Below are 16,723 nucleotides of genomic sequence, written 5' to 3'. Positions count from 1 at the left end.
GCCCTGTCCATGGCAGGATTACAGGCATATGTCACCATATATAAGTATTTGAGCACTTAGTCCTCAAGTGCTGTTTTAGAAAGTTGTGGGCCTTACTGAAGATGGGCCTTTGTGGAGGAAGTGTGTCTTGAGGGCGTTTCTTTCAGGCTGAAGCGTAGACCCTCAGGTTTAGTCGTGGGTTCCCTCTCTGCTTCCCAGTCTGCTGTTCAGACATGAGCCATCAGTACTGACAGTTCCTGCTGTCACATCCATGAGTCACTCTGGCCATCTGCTGTGCTGTCTCTACCATGATAGACTGTAAGCCTCTCAAACCATAAGTCAAAATAAAGCCTGCCTCCCTTACGTTGCCTTCTCGTCAGGTAGAGTTGATCAAAGTAACAAGAAAAGTAATCAACAAAGACCGTGGATGACCACAGCGATGTATTGATGACTACAAGTGATAAAAATATAGATTACGGAATTAACCCTCGAGACTCACTAAGCAAGCAAAAAGGCAGAAAACAATAGTAGCCATTGCCAGGTGGTGGTCGCACATGCCCTTTAATCCCACCACTCGGGAGGCAGAGGCAGGTGGATCTCTGAGTTTGAGGCCAGCCTGGTCTACACAGCGAAGTCCAGGGCATCCAGAGCTACACAGAGAAACCCTGTCTCAGAAAACATAGATAGATAGATAGATAGATAGATAGATAGATAGATAGATAGATAGATAGTAGCAACAATGGGCCCTGGGGAAACGGGATGTATTATTTCCAGAGTTGTCATATTATTTTAAATATCCAACTTTTTTTATAATTTTTTTTTTTGGTTCTTTTTTTCGGAGCTGGGGACCGAACCCAGGGCCTTGCGCTTCCTAGGCAAGCGCTCTACCACTGAGCTAAATCCCCAACCCAATATCCAACTTTTTACAAGAAGTTACAAGACACACAACAGGTCAAGAAAGGACACAAGCTAAGAGGTGGTTGAGATGGATCCGAAGATACATGGATGTTGTGTTTATTAGACAAAGATCTTAAATGGGTTGTTGTAAATACGGTTTTAAAAAAAAACCTAACTTAAAAGCCACTTCTTAAAAGCTAAGGGAAAATATAAGAATAATGCTGCATCAAAAACAGGATATAAAGAAGTAGAAACTGTACTTTAGTGCAAGGTACAGGGGTAACACTGAAATGGAAACCTCAGTTCCAAAAATACAACCGGAGACTGAGCCAGTCAAAGAGAGACTTAGTAAAGGAGAGGGTTGTCCAGTTGATAAGTCTGAGGGTCACACAGGAAATACAGAAAGAACAACTAGGAAGAGCTTAAAGGTTTAGTGGGACACCATTAGACACCCTAGCTGTACACAGTGGGAGTTTCAGGAGGAGAGAGGGCAGAGAAAGGGGTCTTTGGAGAAATACCCACTAAAATCTTTACAAATTTGATAAGAAAATATTAACCCCCCCACACATCCAAAAAAAGCCAATAGAACGATGTCAAGGAGATTTATACCTTGTCACGCAGCATCACGAAGGAAGAGAGAGCTCTGAAAGCAGAAGGAAGCAATTTATCCCACGTAAGTAGCTCTCAATAGGACTGACAGCTGTCTTCTTACCAGAAGAAAGGTTAAGAAGCAACATTGAGCTAGTCGGGGTTACTGTTGCTGCGATGAGACACCATGACCGAAAACAACTTGGGGAGGAAGTGGTGTATTTGGTTTACACTTCCACATCATAGTCCATCACCAACGGAAGGCAGGACAGGAACTCAAGCAGGGCAGGAACCTGGAGGCAGGAGCTGATGCAGAGGCCATGGAGGGGTGCTGCTTACTGGATTGCTCAGCCTGCTTTCTTATAGAACTGAGGACTGTCAGCCAGGGATGGTACCACCAATGGGCTGATTCTTCTGCCATTAAACATTAATTAAGAAAATGCCCCACGGGCTTGCCGATCTACAACCCCATTGAACACAGGCATATTCTTAACTGAGTGACTTCAGCTTGTGGCAAGTTGAAATTAAACACTCCAGCACAAACATAGTCCAAGCGCTGAAAGGAAAACCTAGAATTTTACCTTTAGCAAAGCTAGTCTTCAAAAACAGGGAGGAGATTAAAGCTTGATTTATTTCTGGCAGACCCTCCTTAAAAGAAATACATAAAGGGAGTTCTGTGAGAAGGATCGGTGGGTAAAGTCATTGGCCACCAAGTCTGATGACCTAAGTCCAACTTCCCAGAACTCAGATGGTGGAAAGAGGAAACTGACTTCTGTAAGTTGTCCTCTAGCCCCTGCAGGAATGTCATTGCAATGTGCCCACACACACACACAGTCACACACACACAGAGTCACACACACAGTCTCACACACACACACACACACACACACACACTCACATACATACACACGCATACTCACATACACACACATATGCACACACATATCCACAGCATCACATACACATACACACACATGCACACAAAGGTAAATGTAAACTCAGTTTGCGATGTCTTGCTTCTCTCTAAATAACAGAGGCTAGGGAGATGGCCCAGCAGTTAGCAATATTTATCCCTCTTGCAGAGGATCTGAATTTAGTTCCCACCACCCACAGGGCTCACAACCATCCATAACCCCGGTGCCAGGGGACGTGATGCCCTCTTTTGACTTCTTAGAGCATCTAGCATACACCTGGTACACATATATGCGTGCGGGCAAATAACACTCACACACATACACAAAATAAAATTTGTAATTAAAAAACCAACAAACCAAAACTATAAATATAAGCCCGTTTTGTGTAAAACTGACACAGTGTCTGAGGAGAAGAAACAACATATTGAGAGCAAGCCTGCAGACGCCACTGGAAGAGCTCTAACAGGCCAAGCACAGCAAACATGGTGACGGCAGGTCTTGCCCTCCCCACATCCTTCTCCCTTGTTAAACCATTAGATTTTTTTACTTAGACATTTCCACATTCCTAAAGCCAGCCACCGACATCTACTCCCTTATTTGAACACTTATGCCTAACTCATTCCTGAGGTTCATTGCCAAGGTCCAGCAATCAAAATTCATCGTTTGGCTGCACTGGTTAACATGTCCAGTCAGGACTTACTAACTCATGCTAGCACAGACTTCCCCTGTTCTTCTTTTTTTTTTTTTTTTTTTTTTTTTTTTTTTTTTTTTTAGAGCTGGGGACTGAACCCAGGGCCTTGCGCTTGCTAGGCAAGCACTCTACCACTGAGCTAAATCCCCAACCCCTTCCCCTGTTCTTCTTAAAACCACTCCTGTAGAGCTGATGTCTTTGCCCGACCTAGAGGCAACCCCCTCCCCCCATCCCTCCCAGGTAATAAATTTCCTTTAGGCTGAGAGTTTGGTATCTGGGTGAGCTCTGTGCAGATTCCAGGGCCACATCACTACTAAAGTTTTGTGCTCCAACTATGCCCCGACCTCAACACTGAAGAGCTACTCCAGGTGGGGCAGTGTCACCAGGAAACCTGCTAGAAATGTTGAATGTCAGGCCCTACCTGATCATTCTGACACACTGCCTTGCTCACGTGATCTCCAGCAGAGTCCCATGTACGCTCATGCCTGAGAAACAGAAGGCGTATGGATGCTGAATGGTTTGTTCGGTGTAAATTTTATTTCCTTTTCTGTCCGCTCTGTTTTGCTTTCCTTTCAGAGGGTGTGTTGAAATCCGTTCCCTTCTAAGGTAAAAACGGAACCTCTGGTCTGAAACAGGTGGAGGTCAGGTAGGAGTGGAATGAGTTGGTAGAGAGAGGATCCCTGAGTGTGGAGGGAACTGGCAAGTAAGGGGTGACCGGGCACTTCTTAGCCTCTGTGACTCAGCACCTGGCAGTCCTTTGACAGGTTACTTAAAAAGGGTGCTGTCTGTCCCCGGCATCCTCAGTTGCTTTGCAACAATCCAGGTGTGCTGGAGAGATGCCATAGCCTTGGGAGCTGGAGCCCGGAAGCCGATCCTGTTGCCATGGGTACACGAAAGCCCATCCTGTTGCCAGGGAACGTGCCGACACACCGGTGCTTTAAAACATAAAGCAGCTTCGTTCACTCATGCATCAAAATCAAAGAACAGGGTGGGTGGGGGCACGTTCTGAAGTGCCTACCAATGTCAGGTCTTTGGTTTGAGGTTTTGTTGTTTTTTTTATAGGTAGCATCTCATATCAAGTCCCATAACCTTAAACTTGCTTTGTAGCTCAGGATGACCTTGAACTCCTGTCTCCTTGCCTCTGACTTCTGTGAGTCGGGGTTGCATGTGTGATTTGTGGGTCCTGGGAATTGTGCCCAGGGTTAGCTATGTGCATGCCAAGAGAGCACTCTACCAGCTAAGCCACGACTGTGCCCCCATCGCATTTTTCGTTTTTGCTCACTGCACAAACATGTAAAGCCTAACACTTCTTGAGGTATTTTTAGATTCTGTTGGCTGTAATTTGGAGCAGGAACTACAGTTAATGCCTTTCATTTTTTAAAATAAAGTGTGAGTATTTACCTGCATATATATATACATATATATATATGTATGTGTGTGTGTATGTGTGTGTGTGTGTGCCCCATGGGTGTGTCTGTACTCTCTGAGGTGAAGACATAGGAGCCTCTGGAAATGGAGTTACAGATAGTTGTGAACTTCAATGTGGGTGCTGGGAACAGAAGCGTGGTTCTTTGCAAAAGCAGCAAGTGCTGATAACCACTAAACCACTTCTCCAGCCACAGAGCATCTTATCTATTAATCAAACATATGTGAGTATACATGTATAACAAACACAGTTGCCCCAGGCCTTCTAGAGTCGTGATGACCCGGTCTGTTATTTTCTATGGTATCCCCTTCAAGCTTGCAATTCCATGACACAATCTTTGTTTTCTCAAGTCTCCGGTAGAATTGTAGTAAATTTTGAAAGGAAAGTGTATGGATGTATTCTGTTCAGATTTATGAAGTGGATCCAACTCTATCTAGCAAAATTTAGCAGAGAGGTGGCAGACCTGAGCACCAGAGCCCTTGTGTGACATTGAAGGTGTATCCTAGTGACAAGACAAGTCACTAAACTTCAGTTCTCTACCTGAAAATGAACACAATCAAAGCTCCCTTCTCCTCACCCCATGTTTCCCCCACCCCACCTCAGCTGACCCTTGGCTGTGCCATAAATCACCAGGTCCCTGGACTCCAGTTGTCATGGAATGGGCAGAGTGTACCACAGGAGCCAGGAGCCGTAGAGTCCAGGAGGCAAGTTTGTTTACATTTCCCTTATGAGGAAGAGTCTCATGTAGCCCAGCTGGCTGCAAATTTGCTATGTAGCCAAGGATGGCCTTGAACCGATGCCCCTGCCTTAGCCTCCCAAGTGCCAAGATCACAGGAATGAGTCACCAGACCCAACCATGAAAATGACACTGTTCAGCTCTAAATACATCCTTTCCCGGTTGCCACAGGATGTGCGTTCCTTCATGTGAAAAGGCAGATTTTAAAAATAGCCTTTTAGGGGGTCAAACCAACCATCAAAACAAACAAACAAACAAACAAAAAACAAAAACAGACAAAAAACAGTGCATGTGTTTTTTTGTTTTTGATTTTCAATGTCTTTATTAAGACATATCAAAAGTTGATTACCATTCCATACATGGCTGTACAAAGTTCAAGTAAAAGGGTGTGTAGAGATGCCGTCTCTGTCTAAAGTTTATGGTAGCTTGTCAAAGGAGAGAGCCATAGCTTCGATTCCACAACAATGTCTTTCCCCTGTTTCTACTAGACCACAGCAAAGTGCCTTGCTACTTGAAAGACTATTGATACATTATAAACTCTTATTTATACACTCATCTTTTTATTTCCTCATTATCCTCCTCTGAAAAGGCTGAGTTGTTAATAGGAAGCACAGCATTTGGGTCCCATCTACTGCTGTTCATGTTGCTACTTATTCACATAGACGCCTTGGATGCTCACAAACATTGCATGCTACACATGTTACAAAGCACACATGGGGGATGCCAGCACTTGGTTATCTTAATCTGACAATGAACACAAAAAGGGAGAAATTGCTTGTCCTGGACCATCCCCTGATCCTCCTGTGGAACTTTCTGGTATAGGACAAACCTGATACTACCACTGAGCTCCAGTCACACTGGCAGACAAGACAGATGCAGGAGCACCAGTATACAATAGGGGAAGGAGAACTTTCAGGGATGTGACATCACATGTGATGTCACAGGTAATGCATCAGAAGGGAATCACACTTTCACAGTAACTGGGTATGGTAGGAGGTCGTTGGGAAACAGCCATGGTGTGGTGCGCCTTGGTAAGGCTTGTGCTGGTTTGCCTAAACATCGATTTCTAGAGAGTGTCTAGCAACATCAGAAGGGGTCATTTTCAAAGGAAGGACTCCTTACTCACCCACATGAGGCTCCAAGTCTCATTGAGCTTGCATTCATACTCAGTGATGGAGAACGGGCTTCCCCACTGGCAGTGGTCTCGCTTTTGGTAGTTGTAGAACTTGAATTGGCACACTGTCTCGAAGGTCCCAGTGTCTGTGAACGGACTGCATGGTAATCTGGATGGGTGGTTGTGGGATGATGTCATAGGTGAGGAGGTACAAGATAGAATGAGGCCTGTCATTGGACGAGAAGGAAGGATGGGCGGGAGAAAAGTTTGAAGGAAGAGGAGGAGATGGGAACGAAAGAGGAAGAGACAGGAGGAACGGAAAGAAGCTGCAGCAGAGAGAACATGGCAGCTGACATTAAGATTCCATTCTGTGTATTTACAGGTTGTTATGAATGTTCTAAGGGATGGACGTTTATAAGGCTTTGTATGTTTAGGTAGGCAATTATATCTTATCAATTGGATCCGAGGTTATTGTGTTGTGTGTTCTTTCATGTGGTGATTTGACTTTGGGAGAGTATGTGGCAGCTAGAGACACTGGGCCTCTGTGGAGTTGGGATGTGTTTCTGTCAAGATATCTAGCAGGTATCTTGGGGCCCTACAGTTCCAGACCTGGAGCAGGTTAAAAGACAGCATTTTATTTTTATTATTTTTACAACAACAGGTGGTCGCTCTCCACTTTTGGATGGGGCTACACCTTCAGAATCATACACGCCGGTGTAGACAACTCTTTCCCCATCAGATTCTTTACACCTCAGCTCCAGCGGGACAAGCACACCACCAAAGGAAATGTTCTCAACCTGCAGTGCAGTGCTAATCTTCACCTCCACCTTGTAGGAGGAGCTGGTGAGCAGTTCGATTGCACCATTCTGGCTGAAGTGCTGCCCGTCCACCACAGTCCCCTTCAGCAGGACTGACGTTTAGGCCTCCAAAAGTGCATGTGTTTAATGGCTACAGTTTGATGCATTTGCATATATGCACAAGCCCGTAATGCCAGCACCTTAATCAAAACAATAAGCATGCCTATTTCCTGCCGTGACTCTTAGCATCTTTATAATGAGCATCCAAAAGGAAATCAAAGGCAGATGTTTCAAACAGCAAATATGACTGACTTCCTAGGAGGAAGGTTTATTTTCCACCCCATCGTGTGTATTCTTTTTTATTATGTTTGTTTGTTTGTTTGTTTATTGTCTCTCTCCGTGTGTGTGTGTGTGCTTGTGTGTGTGTGTGTGTCTTTGGGGGCTTGGCTCTCTCTTCCCACAATGGGTATCTCGAGGACTGACCTCAGGTCATCAGGCTTGGCATCATGAGCCTTTACCTGTGAAACCATTGTGCTGGCCCCATATCACACACATCTCTGAGGACTACAGCGAGGCCTGTGAGATTCCACCTCTTCAGCATCAGGACCACAAACTCACCCACCCCAAAGGAGAATAACATACCGCCACAGAGACACCTACACTACGTATATTCACCTGGCCAGGGATCATGATTCAAGGTGCCTAACTGCATGGGCAGCTGAGGGGTGAAGAGGGACAGCCTCACCTACATAGGAGGGAGAAGGAAAACAGATGTGGCCACCTCATCCACTGAGAGGGACACATACTTAGTGTAGTGGCTATTCCTGGTTGTCAACCTGACAGATCTGGAATGAACTACAATCCAGAATTGGAGGGCTCACTTGTGATCCAGATCTTGAGGCTGAAAGACACAAGTTTCTGATCTGGATCTTGGCATGGAGATCTTGAGGCAGAATGGCCATGAAAAACTTAGGCGTAGTATAGGCCTTTAATCCCAGGAGACTGAGGCAAACAGATCTCTGAGTTCAAGGTCAGCCTGGGACAAAGCAAGTCCCAGATCCAGGCGTGGTGGTACATACTTTCCGCTGCAGACCTACATAAGGACATTGGAAGAAGGAAGATTCACTCTAATTCACGGCTTGCATTTACTTGCCAGCACACCTGTTGGAACCCACTTCTACAGAAGAGCAGCTGGAACACCTAGCCTTGTGGGACTGAGCAACTACTAGATCCTTGGACTTCACATCCACAGCTGCCCATTGCTGGGTTAGTTGGACGACAGAGTGTAAGTCTTCACAACAAATTCTCTCAATATAGAGAGACAGTCCATAAGTTCTGTGACTCTAGAGAACCCTGGCTAATACACTTAGTAATTTACTTCTTATCAGTCATTCCATCTTAAATTCTATAGATAACATCACCAGAATGTTTACTTTACAGCCCTGACTTAATTACTAAAGGAAGCAACCATGCCATGCCTTGCTCCAGCCTCTAACCCTAAGATTTGTGTGGAAAGCAGTTCTCCCTCCCTCCCTCCCTCCCTCCCTCCCTCCTCCCACCTGCCTTTCAATCATGTTCCCCACACTGAGGAAGGCTTCAGGTAGAAATTCATGCATGGCTCAGCCAGACCCCTTGCTTGCATTCAAGGCATGGGCAGACATTCTCTACAAATCTCCTTTCCTGTCTTGTTTCTACTATAATCACAAGTCTCTCTCTCTCTCTCTCTCTCTCTCTCTCTCTCTCTCTCTCACTCTCTCACACACACACACACACACATGCACACACACACACACACACACACACACACACACACACACACACACACACACACACAAGGTTTCTCTTCTCTGACAAGTTTAGGGACCGTGAGGGCTGTGCTTCAACCACCAGAGAGTGCAGCACGGCCACCACATCTGTGAATGCTGAGTTGTATGACCAGTGTGGATTGTGCATAACCATAGAAGTAGCTGGAGGAGTCGCATCACTTTGTCAGTGCTGACACTGGCTGGCAGTCACCTGGGCCTGGGGTTCACCATTGCTAGCTTTATCCAGGAACACCTAATGAACAGGACCCTCATGCTTCAACAACTGTACCAGAAGCCCTGGGAATGTCACAGACACTTACAATGTGTCACTGGTTACTATCTTAGAAAATTTCCCTGGGAACATAAGCGTTCTCTTAACAAAGCAAATGATGATTTTAATATCTAATATTTGAAAGTATAGACAGAAGTGAGAAGATTTTCCTAAAATTACTTTCATCTAACCACCGCTGCCTTATCGAAAATGTAAGGTTATTTCACAGGACTTTCCAAAGAGCTTTGAGGTTTTCATACTTTACTCTGTTGCCACAGATGCCTCATTAAAAAAAAAAAAAAAAAAAAAAAAAAAACACAGTTGGAGAGACGGCTTAGTGGTTAAGAGCTCAGCTCTGACTGCTCTTCCAGAGGTCCTGAGTTCAATTCCCAGAAACCACATGGTGTCTCATAACCGTCTGTAGTGAAATCTGGTGCCCTCTTCTGGTGCACAGGCAGAACATTATGCACATAATAAATAAATAAATCTTTTTTTTTTTTCCAAAGGAAACACCTTCAACACCAAACCGGATACTTAGGGGTGAGTAGCCAGTATGTCATACACATGGATGCAGTGAGCCACGAAGAAGGCTCGCCAGAGCCTGCTGGTAGCTCTAACTTGGACTTCTAGCTTCCAGACACACAAATGCAATTGTAGTTCATCTTCTCTGGGATGTAGAATTGCCATGGAAACAAGTTTCTGAGCTTGACTGTGAGGGTTACCTTGGGTGACTAGGTAGGAATATTCCACCTCAGTTGGGGTGATGCTGGGTCCACCGTGGCTTCCGGAAGGGGAGCATGACACATTTCCTGCTCCTGGAACATCACCAAGCTGTTGATCCCCATGTGTGCTGACCGTTGTTGCCCTGAAGCTGATCTGTTGGCTCTTTTATTTTACTTTCAGTCTCGATTTATGGGGAATACACTTCCCCCATTACTCAGAGATAATCACGCCATAATAAATGAAACAGTTGAGTTCTCAGGAATGAGGAACGGAGGTGATTATGAGGCTGTGGAGGATGAGGGACAGGCCTTCCACTTGGCCTTTAGGGCCTTGGGATAGATCTAGACAACGTAACTGCAGAGGCTACAAAAGCCTACATGCTCCTTTGTAGAAATTGCTCATTACAAGACTTGACCTTGAATTTGGAATCATGAGGAGACACATGTACCAACGAGGGCTGCATTAATTAGCCAGGGTGAACATGAAGATATCAGGGATAGAGAGGTAAAATGGTCTCAAGAAGAGAAGGCAAAAGAATTAAGGGGAGAAGGAAGAAGGTAAGGAGAGAGCCCTGGAACTAACAGCATCCACCCACCACTGACTCCAAGTCATTATTAAGTCAGTGCAGTTCCCATTCCTGCCTTTCTCAGGACCCTCCTCATGCTGAGGTGGACCTCAGCGGGGTGACACTGTTGGACTGAAAAGGAGATCTCTCTCTGGGCATGAGCTTTTGTCACTCTGTGTCCTGATTGTAGATGTCACCAGTCCCCTCCTGATCCTGCTTCTATGCCCTCTTACCACCGTGGGCTGCACCCTCAAGCCCCTCCTTCCTTAAGTTGCTTCTAAAAATTGCATTTTATTTATTTGTGGTATGTGCCTCTGTGTGTGTGTGTGTGTATGTGTGTGTGTGCCTGTGTGTGTGTTGTGTGTGTGTATGTGTGTGTATGTGCGTGTATGTGTCTGTGTATGTGTGTGTGTGTGTATGTGTGTGTGTATGTGTGTGTGTGTGTGTGTGTGTGTGTGTGTGTGTGTGTGTGTGTGTGTGTGTGTGTGTGTATGTGTCTGTGTATGTGTGTATGTGTGTGGTTGTATGTGTGTGTATGTGTGTGTGTGTCTGTGTATGTGTGTATGTGTGTGGTTGTATGTGTGTGTATGTGTGTGTATGTGTCTGTGTGTTTATGTGTGTGTGTGTGTGTATGTGTGTGTGCATGCGTGTGTTTGCTCATCTGCTTACTCACCTATGTAAGTCAGAGAGTAAGTTCTGTTAAATTTACTACTTGTGACATACAGCACCTATAGGACTCCATCAGGTAACTTGAAAAACAAGTAGTTCCCCTAGCAGAAATGTTTTTACAGAACCACTGAGGACTAGATTTTAATTGTGAAGGGAGGACATTTGTTGTGCTGCCTTAGGTGAAAAACTGATTCTATGTCAGTAACTTGGGAGTTCATGGGAAACATTAGTTAGGGCTCAGAAAAAGCCGAAAGGGCAGAGGAGTGAGCTGCGGCTTCACTACCGGTCTCTCTTTTCTTGATCCCCATGGGTTACCACCCCCACCCCTCTAACAGCCGCACCCCACCCAGTCTTTTACTACTTCTTGGCATCCCAGTCAGCTCCTGCATTTTAAATTGGTGACTGGTGTGCATTAAAAGTAGAACCCACTCTGCTCTAAGAGCCCTGCAGGCTTGGTAACAATCTGTACTCCAACACAAATCAATGACTGCATTCCTAAGATCGAGAGCCCATGGGGAATGAGATGGCTAAGGAAACTCCATTCTGTACCCGGTACTGATTTTAGTAGGCTTTGTCCTCTGACTTTAATTCTTGAAAAATAAACTCTTGACACCGCGTCTCCCTCCCCAAAATGGTGTAATTTGTGAAATGATTAGCTGCTGCCTCAGGCTTTTGTAACTTGCTTATAGCCGTATGCAGGAAGAGTTTTTCATATAGCTTCAAACTCTACTGAAAAATTAAATAATTGTGGTTTTTGCCTTTAAAAATTCTTCCCTTAACCCCTCCTCTGGGCCGTACGCCTTTGATTTGACTTTAAGACTGCCACCCAGCTAGCCGTTTTAATAGATTTATCTAATTATAAAAAACTTTTACTACTTGTATTCCTGCACAAACATCATGACCAAGAAGTAAGTTGGGGAGGAAAGGGTTTATTCAGCTTACACTTCCACGTTGCTGTTCATCACCAAAGGAAGTCAGGACTGGAACTCAAGCAAGTCAGGAAGCAGGAGCTGATGCAGAGGCCATGGAAGGATGTTCCTTATTGGCTTGCTTCCCCTGGCTTACTCAGCTTGCTTTCTTATAGAACCCAAGATCACCAGCCCAGGAATGTCACCACCCACAATGGGCTGGGTCCTCCCATCTTGATCACTGAGAAAATGCCTTACAGCTGGGTCTCATGGAGGCATTTCCTCAACTGAGGCTCTTTTCTCTGTGATAACTCCATCTCATTCAAGCTGACACACAAAACCAACCAGGACACTACTGAAAAGATGACATAACCCATTGCCCCATGACAAGTCCAATTAGACTCATGCCCAGTAAGGTATGCAATGGACACCCCCCCCCCAGACTTTAAACAACCTGATGTCATGTTCAAGGTACCATTCTTCCCTAAGACTCCATCACGGAGACCCTACACTTCGTCAAAATAAAAACAAAGACCTGATCTGTCACAGTCCACAGTTCTAGGCAAGTCCCAAAATAGATTACGCTTATTTTCCTGGCTTTCTCTATCTCAGCTCTTTGCTAGCTGCTCCTGCTAATTAAACAGCGTCAAACCAGGATGCAGTTTCTGTGCACAAAAAGCCAAACCCAGAAGCTCAGATCTGCAAGGTTTGGGGAGTTCCCTGTGCAGCTGCCAGCCTGTAAAGAAAGACTTTCTATTTGCCTTTAAGCCTGTCTGTGTCCTCTCTGATGGCAAGATCTCAAAACACAATGACATCTAACGAGTACAGACTTAAGGCAAAGCAGTCAAACAGAAGACCGGGAGACTAAAACGATATCAAATTCACAGTGTCCTCACTGGCCAGGACAGATGGGGAGGACCCAGATGTGGTCACTGAAGGTTCTGAGGGTCCCTGGTCCAGGGTTCTACTCATGTCTTTTGGAAACATACGTTTTTATGCAAACAAACAAACATGCTCAGGTGCACTAATGAAATGCCAATGGCAAACATAATACAGGCTTATGATTTAAATTTTCTAGAAGGTTCCTAGAAGGTAAGATAGTGGTGCTAAGGTTTGCCATGATCGTCTCCTACCACACCCATGCCTCTTAGAGCGAAGGCAGGTAGGATTGACAAAGATGGGATAAGGTTTGCTATGAGATCGTTTTTCAGGGTCTCTGTCTTAATCTGATTTGTGTTGCTATAAGAAGATACAGGAGACTGGGCAACTTATAGAGAACAAAAGGTTTATGGTGGTACATGCCTATAATCCCACTTTATTGAGAAAATAAAATCAGAAGAAGTCTCAATTCTGGGAGTTCAAGAACAGCTTGGGACTGGTGTAGTGTCATAGGCCTTTAATCCTGGCACTTGGGAGGCAGAGGCAGGAGAATCACCGAGAGTTCTGATCTATATAGTGTGGTCCAGGACAGCTAGGGCTGTATAGCGAGACCTCCTCCATGCCAAAACAGCAAACAAAAACAAAAAACCAAACAGCTTGGGCAACATAGCAAGAGGACATCTCAAAACAAAGCAAAACAAACACACACAATCAAAATAGAACAAAGACAAAACAAAACAAACAGGATGAAAGGCATAAAGAAAAAAATGAAGGAAAAGAGGAGGAGTAGGCAGTATCTCAGGTTCAAAGCCAGCCTAGCTACATAGACACTGATATCTTTCAGTTGTTCAAGGCCAAGGAACCCATATCCAGTGTCTTAGTTAGGGTTTTACTGCTGTGAACAGACACCGTGACCAAGGCAACTCTTATAAGGACAACATTTAATTGGGGCTGGCTTACAGTTCAGAGATTCAGTCCATTATCATCAAGGTGGGAGCATGGCAGCAACCAGACAGGCATGGTGCGGGAGGAGCTGAGGGTTCTACATCTTCATCTGAAGGCTACTAGCAGAAGACTGACTTCCAGGGAGCTAAGATGAGAATCTTGAAGTCCACACCCACAGTGACACACCTACTCCAACAAGGCCACGCCTACTCCAACAAGGCCAAACCTCCTAATAGTACCACTCCCTGGGTGGAGCATACACAAACCACCACTTCCAGTGAGGGGCATCTCACTTCCTTAAGTGCTCATGGTGAGGGCTCCATCTGCTATGCTTCCTCCAGTCTTCACCCACAGCCCCCCACGCCTGTGAATTTTCCTCTTATTCAAAACAAGAAGGCAACGGTCAACAAATGCTGGTCAAGAAGAAGACAAAAAGAAAGACCAGCCATGTCAACTAACCTGGACCGCAGGTAGTTTTTAGTTTTTGGAATCAGGCTCTCAGTATGATGGCTTGGCTAGCCTGGACACCCTCTACCTATGTAGACTATTAAAAACGTGTTCACACTGGGAGGAAACAGGACCTGAAGTGGCTGGTGCTAAGTGTTTGCTGACAACACCTTTGAGATCGTGTAGACAGAACATCACACTGAGGACGCTGAGCACCTGGGAGCCCCTCCCAGACACTTAAAACAAGCACACAAAGCCCATGAGTACCTGTAGCCATCTTGACAACCCAACCCACTTCCCGTGCAGCTCCAGAACTCCCTGGGGGCTGGCCAAACTGAACTACACAGAGACAAAATCCTGCTATTCGGCCTCAAACTCACTGTGTTGCTGAAATTGATCTCAGACTCTTAAAAATACAGATGAAAGCCATCACTTACCCAGGACATCTTCTGATTGGTCACTGAATATAGTCCAGGATGTCATTAGGAGCAGCATAGAAAGCGTCCCCTCCAGTGGTACAAACTGTCCAGTCTCTGGCTCTGAGCCACAGGAAAACTTAGTCTCCCTTTAATGATGGTGTTTGTTCCCATGGTTGCTTAAGGATTGTTCTGGTGTTTTGATTACACAGATCTACCAGCAGGTGGCAGTAGAGGATCTCGTTCTATTAAGTGAGTCTAAGCGATTTGATCAATTTTTACCAGGAGTTAAAAAGTCTTATCTGGACAGAGAGGTTGTGCATCCCTTCCCCACAGCAATAAAGACAGGAGTTCTTCTTCAAAATATTAATCTATTTTTATTTTATTTATATTGCTGTTTTGCCCGCACGAGTGTGTCTGATGCCCACAGAGACTAGATGAGGATGCTAGGTCCCCTGGGATTGGAATTACAGATCATTGGGAACCAAGTGGGTGCTAGGAATTGAACCCAGGTCCTTTGATGGTTTTCAGGCATGTGTGTCTTGTCGTTCCTTTGTCTATGGACATGATAGCTCAATATTTTTGATAGCTCAATATTTTTTTGTTTACAGTATTGTAAATCTTAAGGAGTTTTACACCAATTCTAATTTTGAGACATTAAAGTTATTCACTAGCAACTGGTCCTGGCAAAGTTAAATATATGATAAAGAGCTCAGAAACAGAGTATTGTCGCCTGGAATCACTTATTAGAACAGTCTGGGGGATTGAACCATGACATGTGATTAAGAACCTCTGTCTTGGGGCTAGAGCGGTAGCTTAGAAGTTAGAGCGTTTGTTGCTTAGAATCACTTATTAGAACGAGATCCTCTACCGCCATCTGCTGGTAGATCAGCGCAATCAAAACAACAGAACAACCCCTTCACAGCTTTGGTGGGGTGCCCAACTAGACGGTGGGCGATATCCCTGAACCAACACCATCACTAAAAGGAGGCTGACTTCACCTGTGGCTCCGAGCCAGAGACCAAACAGTCTGCGCCCCTGTACGGGACGCTGTCTATGCTGCCCCTAATGACATCCTGGACTGTACGCAGTGACCAATCAGAAGATAGCACCTTATATCCCCCTAGATGGAACACTTTGGGGACTGGAGAGATGGCTCAGTGCTTAAGAGCACTGATTGCTCCCACAGAGGTCTTGAGTTCAATTCCCAGCAACCACATGGTGCCTCGCAACCATCTGTAATGGGATCTGATGCCCTCTTCTGGTGTGTCTGAAGACAGACAGTGTATTCGCATACATTAAATACACAAATAAACAAATATTCGTTTTTAAAAAAAGATGGAATACTTTTGTAGGGGATGATGATTCCTTGGTATAGTGAACAGAAAAACAGGACTGACTCCGTTGTATAAAGCTGTGTCAAATTGAGAGGAGGAACAAACACCACAACTGGTTTGCTAAAAATCAATCCCAAGGGACCGTATGCTTAATTTTACTTTGCATGGACAACTATTCCGAGTGTCCTTGTCGTGGGAAGCAACTGCTCAGTTGAAGGCTACTGTTTTCATTTTCCTCTTCCCATTCATCCCCTGTGCCTCCACCCTGAAACTAGATGTGCAAACATTCACCAGTATGGACATCTCATGGGCCAGATGATGAAGCAGCAGCACCTCCCCAGCCCCGGGCTCTGTCTGTAGGCTGCAGAGCTCAGAAATCAAGAGAAGACAAAAAGGAAGACCAGTGGTCTCAACTGACCTGGACCACGGGGAGCAACCAGAGACTGAGCCACAAACCAGGAGCACACCCAGGCCAGTCTGAGGCAGAGGACTGCCTGGTCTGGCCTCAGTGGGAGAAGATGTGCTTAATCTCCAGAGACTTGAGGGCCCAGGGAAGGGGGAGCGCCCTCTTGGAGGCAAGGGGGAGGAGGAATGGGATGAGGAACTATGGGAGGGG

At 45.3% G+C, this 16,723-nt stretch overlaps 1 protein-coding gene across 1 annotated transcript; it reads right to left on the bottom strand.

Moving 5' to 3' along the window:
* Positions 1-6,333: 6,333 nt before the first annotated feature.
* On the bottom strand, positions 6,334-7,672 carry LOC116898477 (CB1 cannabinoid receptor-interacting protein 1-like). The gene is made up of 3 exons (XM_032899726.1): positions 7,661-7,672; positions 6,995-7,244; positions 6,334-6,506 (listed from the first exon to the last, which is right to left on the bottom strand). Exons 1-3 carry the CDS (start codon positions 7,670-7,672, stop codon positions 6,334-6,336), a joined length of 435 nt encoding a protein of 144 aa, XP_032755617.1.
* Positions 7,673-16,723: the final 9,051 nt, after the last annotated feature.

This window comes from Rattus rattus, chromosome 4, assembly GCF_011064425.1.
Source record: "Rattus rattus isolate New Zealand chromosome 4, Rrattus_CSIRO_v1, whole genome shotgun sequence".
In the NCBI taxonomy this organism is placed as follows: Eukaryota; Metazoa; Chordata; class Mammalia; order Rodentia; family Muridae; genus Rattus; species Rattus rattus.
This window is presented reverse-complemented; position numbering and strand designations above follow the sequence as displayed.